General features: G+C 39.8%; 1 protein-coding gene across 1 annotated transcript; it reads left to right on the top strand.

Moving 5' to 3' along the window:
• Positions 1–5180: 5180 nt before the first annotated feature.
• On the top strand, positions 5181–7692 carry LOC145390959 (uncharacterized). The gene is made up of 5 exons (XM_080265695.1): positions 5181–5300; positions 6396–6576; positions 6837–6936; positions 7124–7253; positions 7525–7692. The coding sequence occupies exons 1-5, from the start codon at positions 5181–5183 to the stop codon at positions 7690–7692; spliced, it is 699 nt and encodes a 232-aa protein (XP_080121821.1).
• The last annotated feature ends 2955 nt before the right edge of the window (positions 7693–10647 follow it).

The following is a 10647-nucleotide window of genomic DNA, read 5'->3' as shown; positions in this document are numbered from 1 at the left end:
CTTTCCACACATAAGCTGTCTAATTAACTGTAATCTAATGCCTAATCAAGCATAAAATACATTCCCGAACCTCGACAAATTTAGTATGTGTTCTTCATTCAAGATTCTGTTGCACATTAATTCAGTGGAGAAAAGAGAATGTTATAATGTTGAGAATATACCAGTATAGATATTTCTACATATTACAAAGATATTCCTCAATATTTTCTTGAGAAAAATGTTCATTTCGGTGTAATTTTCTAGGGGTCAAAATACCTCAGTGGTACCGATCGCGCTTCACGACCATCGGGTTGTCAGTTCGAGCCTGCACAATGGCACCGTATTTCTGGTGAGGGAAGTAGCTTTCTCTACAAAGATCTCTCCTTGTCCTCCAGAGACATGTGGTCCAGTGGTCATAGCTGAGGAGATTCACAGTCTGGCTATAATCTAACAATTACGACTAGCATTTACAACCCTTTTCAGGTTCAAGATCAGTTAAAAATACCAATTTAACACAGGTACCGTCTTATCATACACAGTGCCCTACATCTATACTTACTGTAAATTCTTTTCTGTATTTGCAGATAAAACTCGAGGATCGCTGGAGAGTCGCCGAGCACTGGATATCATGTTGACCACAGAGCAGTGTTTCCGCTCATCCGTCATCCTGGTGACAGACGACTCTCCATGGGCTTTCTCCATGACGCAAGTGCGTCGCTGTTAGCATAAAGCAAAACATGAGCATTCATAAAATGGATTAAGGAAGTTGAATTAGATTATACTCATAGATAATAAGTTAAATCTCTCCTTTCGTTACCTAAATTGTAATTCACTCATCCTCTTACACCGATCTAAAGACCAGACTGAATCTAAACTCAGCTTGGCAGGCGAATGTGGCATACCTATGGAGAGCTCTAAGTTACATAGAGTCAGTAATTGTGGAAGATGTTTTCCAGGATAGGAACTTGCAAAAATATTCTTTCCAAGGAATATTAGTCACATGCAAGATCCATTCATTATTACATGCTTTACTTTCAATGGAGCCAGTGGTGTAAAAGGGATATACATCGCCTCTATGCTTTCTGTTTCAGGATCTAACTGACATGCAAGTTCCGTGGGGAGTCGGAGTGTTTGGGGTGACAAATAACGAACAAAATATCAACATGACCCATGAAAAACTCTCCAAGGTTATAGCCACTGCTCAAAGGGTATGTGGCTCCAGAATGTCAAGGCTGTTATAATAGCTTTGAGAGGTGGACTAATGACGTGTGTGTGTGTGTGTGTGTGTGTGTGTGTGTGTGTGTGTGTGTGTGTGTGTGTGTGTGTGTGTGTGTGTGTGTGTGTGTGTGTGTGTGTGTGTGTGTAGTTACAAAAACAGATTAAAAGCATCCCTACTTAGAGTACTGAGCCTAAAACTTAAAAGGTTTGTTGATTACTTTCTGTATCATTAGCTTCGTGAAGTGTCGTGGTGGGTGACAGTGGTGGTAGTGAGCGAGGATCCAACCTTCCTCTCCGCCTTTGCTGAGTCCTCGTTCAAGAACCACCTCCTTTCGGTGCACACAACGAAGCTACTCGCCTTCACTCGCCTCCCTTTCCATCGCCTCCAAACCCTCTACCACCTGCACAAGACTCTATCACGCACCAACGCTCTACTCGTTGTTGTCGACGATGGATCACCAGTCCTTAGGTATTGAATAATTTTTTTTATGGACGAGAGCACTAAAACGAGGTGATATTCCTCACTTTGATACATTGGCTTCATTTATATTTATTTGTTTCCTCTCTTCTCATATTTTGGTCAACAGGACCAGAGTGATGTCATGGCTACCCTTCACTGATCCAGAAACTCGGCCATTACAGGTAGCATCCTGGACTACTGACCAAAATCTAAGTCTGGTCTACCCACCAAATCTTTTTCCGAAGAAATTTTTACGGTAAGCTCTTATTGTTTGTAACTGCCGACGATCGTTAAAATAATATAATAATACGTGAAAGTGGTGATGCGAAATAGAGAGGTGAGTATGGAAGTTAAGAAGTCACTGCACGATAGTATTGTGATCCCTACCGTGACGTATGGAAGCGAGGCGTGGACATTGCTAGATGGGAATAAGTCAAGAGTGAGAGCAGTGAAAATGAGTTATCTGCGAGGAGCATGTGGAGTGACATGGAGGGACAGGTTGACGAATGAAGAAGTGAAAGATCGTTGTGGGGTGGATGTGTATGTGATTGAGAAAATTAAAAGAAATACACTGAGGCGGTTTGGACATGCTGGGATAATGGTAAATGAAAGACTGACTAAGAGGGTGTATGTAGGTGAAGTGGAGGGAGGGTGAGGGAGGGGGAGACCGAGGATGAGGTGGAGGGATAGAGTTGAAAGGTATATGAGAGAGGGGGGAGTGAGTTGGGGGGACAGCAGTCAAATGGTGGAGGACAGAGCGACTTGGAGGCGTTTTGTCTGTGGCCACCCTTTGCAGGATTAGGGCGTCGGGCTATAGATACATAGACAGATTTCGTCATATGGTCTTTGTTCAAAATATAGTAGTATTTATTATTTTTCAGGTGATGAGTGTGTGGATGCAGTCAGCTTGTATAGTGGACAACATTGCATCTATAATATATCTTACATAAGTTGAACGCTAGAAAACGAGATGAAACGCAGCTGACCTTTTCACTGTACCGGTTTCATTAGGTGGCGCTTAGTTTGTGGAAGGTATGTCCGATTAATTGTGAGGCTAGTCCTTGGCCGCGTCAGACTGCAACCTCTTGCTGCAGGTTCCCTCACCGACCCCATGTGATGGTGACAGCCGAGGAGTACCCCTCCCAGTCGGCAGTCATGGTAGACGACTCAACGACACCTGGCGGCAAGCGGCTTGCTTTTACGGGTACAGCATGGCATATCATGGAAGTACTGTCCACGGCCATGAACTTTACGTGAGCTGTTACTTGCATAACTTCTAACATACACGGCTGTTTCTTTGGATGCTGTAAAAGATGTTTATTTCACTTGTTCTTATTCAGTTATGATGCAAATTGCAGTTTAAAATTCTTATGTGTTACTTATATTGGTTTTTTGAGGAAATACTTTGCACCAATAACATACAATGAGACATGAAGATGTAGTATTTTTGAGAAGTAATCGCAAAGGAGGTGTTCTGATAATCTTCGAAGCGACTTACAGCATGACCCACAGTTCATTTAACAACAGTATGAAAAGAGATGCTAGTGGTAAGTCAAATATTTTGTTGTAACTACTTTCAAGACTCTCTGACAGGTACACATACTTGAGAGCCCCTGATAAAAGCTGGGGCCTGCTGAAGAGTGATGGGACCTGGTCTGGCATGCTGGGACTCATCACACGTGAGGTGAGTTACTACATCTTAAAAACTATATAATCTTTGTGACTAGTCTTGTCTAAACTGAAAGAAACCATCTGGCAGAACAGGGATCAGATTCAAATGAGAAGTCAGTCTTGTGTTGAGTGCTTCTTCACAGAACTGCTCCGTCCATTGTTTTAAGAAACTTAACATAACTTCAGACTCAGTAGGTCATGCCATTTGTTCCCAGTTAGTTCCATCAAGGGTAATTCATTAAACAGTTACAATTCAATCATTCGTTCATTAAGTCATTATTATACACTTGTATAAAATACGTTCCTCATGTGTGGAACCTAGGCCTTCCGAACAAAATCTTTATTTTATTTTATTGTTTTTAGAGAGAGAGAGAGAGATTTCAGTGAACAGTAAAGACGTCATGATGAAATTAAAGGCATACGACTTCGGATGAAAATTAAGGCATGCTACTTCGGAAACCTGTCTCCACTATACTCATCACCCTTAACCTTTCCATATCTTGTATTTATATTATATGAAGCAGTTTGTTAGTGGTCAGCATCGAGTGACATATTGTACTGTTGTGTCCTGGAATTACGTAGAGTAGTTGAAATATTTTCTGGCAACTCTGATGAGGCTGTGGAGCTGCCGTAAGTGAATCAATGTTGTTCCTGTCAATCGCCTCCTAGTTGCCTAAAAGGGAAGGCTGTTCCTCAGTGCTCTCTCCCTGGTGTGTATCGTGGTAGCAACTGCCACACTCACTCATACAACTGTAATCTCCATGACCACTGTAGCTAAAGTTTGGATTACGACTTTGTCCAGTTCTACCTTAAAAGCAGTACAACAAAATAGCAATTAAAACTCTAACTTACCCAATCATATTGTCACTCCTGCCAACCGTGACAGACTCGAAGGAATACACATTTTACCTACTTCTGTTCTACATTACTTTGTAGACTGGAAACAGTATTTCTGGTATTTGGTATTTGTATAATTATTTTCATGTGGAAAGTATGGCGTCTGTAATGTAAAGTCGCACCACAGAAATGGTTTAGAGTTGGTAGAGATTATAATACTTGATGGTCTATCCTGGCAGGTATTCTTCTCTTTTTGGAAACATTCACCTTAACAAAACATTGCAGGAAGTGGAGTTCACTCCTGGACCTGTTTTCCTGGATCTCAGCAGAAGCAAGTGGATGGAATACTCTGCATATATGTTCATGGGTGGGTACCATGTTCTAGCTGCCCGTGGTCATCCTAAGCCTGACCCGTGGTGTTTCCTAGTGCCTCTTGCACCAGTGGTGTGGGTAACTTTGTTAATGGCATTGTTGGCTGTGTGCTCGGTGATGATACTCCTGCCTTTCTGTTTTCCTGCCCCCACACACGAACCAGGCAGCGTAGATGCCAACACCTTTAACTGTGTGCGCGTTCTCCTGCAAGAAGGTAACTAGTTTAGCCTGGTGAAGCTGTCAGTTACTTGACATTAGCTTGTGGAAGTTAAAGTTAACTTCTAATGATTAAAGTAACAATTATACATGATTCATTTATGTTGGTGCACTTGTAACATTCGAAGTAGATCGTTTCTTCTAGGCATGAAAAAAAAAAACACTTTTATCTTTTCTTTATAATCCCCACTTAGTTTGATAAAGAAAAACTTTATCAGGTGCTTTATAAACGTATAGAAAAAAGACTGTCATTATTAAATATGTCAGGCCATCTACTGCTATCGGGATCTTTATTCTGTGTTACTGATTCCAATTTGTCGTAACAGATATAAAGAGAACTAAAAGTCGGTGGTGGTGGGAGCGTGTGATGTTGGGGGTGTGGATGCTGACGATGGTAGTGCTGACACAGAGCTACGTCGGCAATCTCATGTCCCTCTTGGCAGTCAGATACATCGACCAACCATACCAGAGACTTGATAATGTTCTTAACAATTCTGATGTTGGGATAATTCTTGTTCAGAACACTCTGATCATCCACTACCTTAAAGTGAGCAATTGTTTTTGTGGTGTAATTCGAAATCACATACAGTAAACCCTCTCTATACCAGATCAGTTGAGGGGAAACCCAGTCCGTTAAAGTGAATAACCTGCAAAGTCCGATAGTTCCAGCCTAAAGAGGGATTTAAAGTAATAATGGAAAATATAAGAGTAGTATAGTACATTCAAATACTAAAAAAGAAAAACTATACCATTTTACACTAACTTGGCCCATATTCAGATCCGTGTCATAGCACTTCTTCAATGATTTGCCCAAGCCAGAGTTGTTTCCCCCTAAACTTCAACTTACAGCTGTTCAAGTCCAATTCTTACAGATATTTTATGAATGGAGGACGCCACTAGTTTGGTGTATGAATTAGAGTTTCCTATTCATTTGTTTATCCTACCACTGTTCTGTTATTTAAAAAAAAAAAAAAAAAGGTGAGAAAAACTGACTCCAGCGTTCCTAACTGCTTTCTAAGTCACCCAGAGCACGGAAAGCGATTAGGTTTGATCTGATAGGCCACAGTTGTTTGGAAGGTCTGTGTGTTTTTTTCCATTTACCGAATGGCGGAATCCGTTATCAACGACTGTTTTTCCGGAGACCTTTTAAGTCTGTATTAAATCTTATATCCTGTATAATGGGGTATATAGGATATAAGGCGAGGGTTTGCTGTACCAGTATGTGTTTGGTGCCAAAGAGTTTTTAGGTTGTCAACAAATGCTACCCCGGTTCTGTATAGCCAAACCAGTTCTACATGAAGTAGTGTCTAATCACTCACGAGGCATTCCATGAGCTTTTCTCATTGTTTAATTGTTAACAGAATGTTATACGTTTAAGACCATTCATCCCATCAGGAAACTATTGGCAAAGCTGTATACCAAGAATTAACTAACAGGTGTGGCTTGTTCTGAACAGCTAATTGACTTCACAATCCTAATCAATTATCTTCACAGTACGCCATACAAATAATTATCTGGTAAAACTTCATAACTACAGTACATTGTGCTATGGAGTCAATTATTTTTTTCCAAGCGTTACCTATTTATTTAATCTAAAGCATTCAGTACACCTGAGAATTACTGACAGCTTTCTGCATTTCAGACGGCCAAGTCGGGTCCACTCCGCGAGCTAGGGAACCTCATGGAGACAGAACGAGTAGCTTACAGATCGTTCCCTGAATTACCCCAAAGCCTAGAGACCATTGTACGGGATGGCAGTCATGTCGTGTTTGACATGGACATCATCTATAATCACGTTCTGCCAAGGAGCTTTTCTCTCACAGGTTATCATGTGGTTGTCATGTCCACTGGAATTATTTATGGTCATACCATTCCAGTAATCACTGCTATAAAACGTAGCATATCTCATGTCAGTGGGGAGATGGGCTCATTCAGCTTTGTTTATTAGAAAGGATTTTAAATATGAATCACTGCTGTTTTGTTTGACATGTGGTATCTTATAAGTGTTTGCAAGAAAGTCTCCCTTATTCTAATTAACAGTATGATAGCCCTGTCATTATATCATTAGTAAATGTTTTGACAGGTACTTGTGATTTTTACATGTCCCGGAGCAGCTACCTCACCACTCCTCTGGGCATGTTGGCCCAGAAGAACAGCCCCTTTATGCCAAGGTTTAATCAGCTGTAAGTATTGAACAGTTTGTCAGCAACTAAAAAATATAGAATACAGTGGTAAAGTGTAATGTTTCGTAGACATCAGAAAGTGAAAATACTTTATCATCACAATCGATAAAGACATGAGGAGTATTTATCAAGACATATACTAACTTGTGTATCGAACATAATTCCTAAATCAGTTTTTCCTCAACAGGGCTTATACACTGGTGGAATCTGGTATATATGATAAATGGCAGATATTCTCACATCCCAACTCCAGCACTTGCAAGAACCCTCCCATAATCATCACCGTCACCTCTGCCTTTTCACTCAGCAACTTGTGGGTAGGTCCTGCCACGAACTGCTTCGACGCCTTGGAAAACCACTAGTTTATGAGATTTTACTTCGTAACTTCCGTACATGTTTCGAAACTTTTGTTAGAATATTTATTTATAAATCTTCCTTGTAAATTACCAAGAATGTCATTAATCATTTGCATTAAACATTTCTCTTCATCCCTAGGTAGGATTTACTTTAATGATGTTAAGGAAATGATGTGGGTTATCTGATAAAGGAAAGGATTACGGCATTACATGTCATATTCCAAATTTTCAGGGCATGTTCGTGGTGTTGGGGTGTGGATTCGAAGTGGCTGTTTTGGTGTTAGTGATGGAGCAAATGCGTGGTGGGGCCAAGTGGAGAAAGCAGGGCCATGTGGACACCCATGACACAAACACCGCATCCATCACCGTCACCTCTGACCACACACATCACCAATACTGACCATGAGCTTCACATGAAATTCATACTGCATTTTAAGCCTCTAAATTTATGATAAGGCACAGGCCATAAATAAATGAATTAAATGATAAATAAACGGTGATTTTAATACGAATGACAAATCCTTGCAGTGTCATGCACCGTGATGTTTTTCCATCGATGTCAGCATTCCACTTGCATCATGTCTGTATACAATTATATTGATATTTGAAATATGATAACTAGTTGCAACAAGAATATATTCTATCTGACCAGTAAATTATATAAGAGGAATGAGATTATAAATATGAAAATATTTCTTGTCAACAGTCCAAAGATATAATCATTGAAAATTTGGTAGGAGTACATAACCCACTGACTCTCGACTGAACAAACTTTTCCGGTACTAATCTAAATGAAATTCTTTGCCGTATTAGGGTTACTTAACATAGTTTCCTAAGTCTATGAATGCCGGAGAGAACCAATGATCGCAAATGCCTTTTAAATTATTTTGTACACATATTCTAACGACAAACAATTATCAAGTAAGTTTTCTAAACTACTGGCAACATATGTTATGGGTTTACGGATTTGCTAAAGGGGTGACTGCTAATATTAACACGTCACAAATTTTGCAATTTGAAGAATTACACTGGAAATTGACTATATTATCATACTGACCACTGCAGGGATTGTGCTTGAGATACCTTGAGTCACAACGTCTACTGAGTCTAACTTGTGAATGGCAAAAAAATATATATATATTGCTATTGCTGTTGTTGAGAAAAATAAATTCATGATATAGATTTGTGACAGATGTGCACTAGCTGAATTAGTGAGAGGGAAGGAGAAGGTGCTCACTGACTGGCGTGATGAGAAGCAAGGGTGAGAAATCAACTTGCTGGTGTGGTGACAGGGGTGGGGGAGATATTCACTGCCATTAAAGGGTCGCAAAAGTCCAGTCTCCACTCAGTGCTCAGCTGCTGCTTCGCGGCGTCAGTCTCATTCCAGTCTCACCTGCACCCCCACACCCAGACCGTGAGTCATTTTGGCACAGTGTTCAGTAACCATAAGCAGAACGTCGGTGTTAATACAGTAATCTCCGTCGCATTTACTCTACTGTGTAGCTTACTTTTCTAAATGAGATCCTCTGTAATCATAATCGGATGAATGATTCACAGCTGTATTTTCCAGTTCCCAGCGATAACTGGCGTTTGTGAAACTTAGACACTGACGATTAATTTTTAGTTCCATAATAAATGCAAACCAATCGTCATAGTAGTTCATTAGCTGCAACTCACTGAAGAGAACACACAGGAAGTCAATTTATATTCCACTATCGATTAATGGGGAAAACGTACCATACTGAAACAGTTACGAAACCTCCGCTTGGCACGTATATATAGTGGGAAACTTCATACACAACAGGTACTGCTGACGGAAACTCAGATTATTCACTGCTTGCCTTAGTGAATTTTCAGGAATTTAGATTGTGGTGTCAAAGGAAAATGTAATAAAAAGGGCACAAGTACAGTAATCTGACAGAGCATTTTATAGCACAGTGGAATATTCAGATGCCTTCCACATAAGATTGTGCACTATCGTCAGATTGACCAATGGTCGATAGGCTCCCCCCCAAAAAAAAAAAAATAATAAGTCAGAGTGAAAATTATCTTTGCTACCACAGTGCCGTCTGAAATTCAGTACAGTAGTCTCACGGTGTTATAATGCAACTGACTTTAAAACTAACGAATATATATACTGGTTGTGGCATGGAATAAGTTCATGATTCTGTGATATATAAAATAGTTGTAACTGATTATTCAACATCACGTACCTTCGCTTCCCCCCCCCACCCCTCCCTCTTTCCCGTTGACACTCAGACTGCAGTATCTCGCATGCTGTACCTCAGCAATCACGATGATTTTCTTAATGTAGAATTATTGATGTCCCTCAATGGTAACAGAATCCTGTATGAAAGACTCTTTACCAGTATTCTTATCGCCCTATAAATAATACACTGTATATGGTCATCAGTGCAGTAAGGTTCAATATTATTTTGAATAATTTTGAGAGCATGGGAGTACAATGGTCAGGCTGATCAACTTCCCTGACAGAACGCAGCAGTTTTATCTGGATGTGGGTGGGGGGCCTGTCAGCACATGTCATAGCTAGGGTAACCGGGTCCAGTGCCACCACTGTCTGCAGGTGGCTCAAACGGTGGAAGTACGAGAGGCATGTTGAGAACAGGCAGCGCACAGGCAGACCTAGAATGGAAGGTCACTTCAGTACCAGTCATAACCGTATCAAAACATATCGTCATATAGCACTCCACCCTGATGAGTTAGGTGTGTTTGACATGAATCGCAGAGCAGTACATATAGGGTTTCAGCATAACTGTGGATGCCTTGAATATCCAAATCTAGGATATTACTCAGCTTAACACAATGCCGAAATGAATCTCGGTTTGGTAGAAAAATTGTTTTTTTTGCATAGTTAACTTTCCAAACTGCTAATGTTTTGAAATACCCTTGCCAACAGAATTAATGAAACAGGTTGTTACCCTATCGTGGACCTCATATTCCAAGAGAGCAATACTGGGTAGAAAACGTCCCAGTGGGCACAGCTCGTGAATTCCACATCTTTTAGTCACGGATACTTGGTGAAATCTCGTGTACACCAGTATTCACCAGATTTCTACATCTTTTCCACGTGGAAACTTAGTTGAGAAGATCTCGTGTTAAACTGGATGAAGAATTCATGTGAATTCTCTCAGAATAGTACGATATTTATATATATATATATATATATATATATATATATATATATATATATATATATATATATATATATATATATATATATATATATATATATACATATATATATATATATATATATATATATATATATATATATATATATATATATATATATATTTATATATATATGGTGGTAGAATTCACTTTAAATAGATTA

The sequence above is a fragment of the Coenobita brevimanus genome, chromosome 16 (genome assembly GCF_032717465.1).
Source record: "Coenobita brevimanus isolate Jiangsu-jjx chromosome 16, ASM3271746v2, whole genome shotgun sequence".
NCBI lineage: Eukaryota > Metazoa > Arthropoda > Malacostraca > Decapoda > Coenobitidae > Coenobita > Coenobita brevimanus.
The sequence above is the reverse complement of the archived record's forward strand: the minus strand, read 5'-3'. Positions and strand labels throughout refer to the sequence as shown.

What these genes read in the sequence shown, in the direction of transcription:
- LOC145390959 (XM_080265695.1), top strand. Translation starts at nt 5,181, where the DNA reads ATGTCCCTCTTGGCAGTCAGATACATCGACCAACCATACCAGAGACTT. An exon ending in AAGGAGCTTTTCTCTCACAG is followed by an intron (nt 6,577 to 6,836) that starts GTTATCATGTGG and finishes ATGTTTTGACAG; the next exon opens with GTACTTGTGATTTTTACATG. An exon ending in TTTCACTCAGCAACTTGTGG is followed by an intron (nt 7,254 to 7,524) that starts GTAGGTCCTGCC and finishes CCAAATTTTCAG; the next exon opens with GGCATGTTCGTGGTGTTGGG.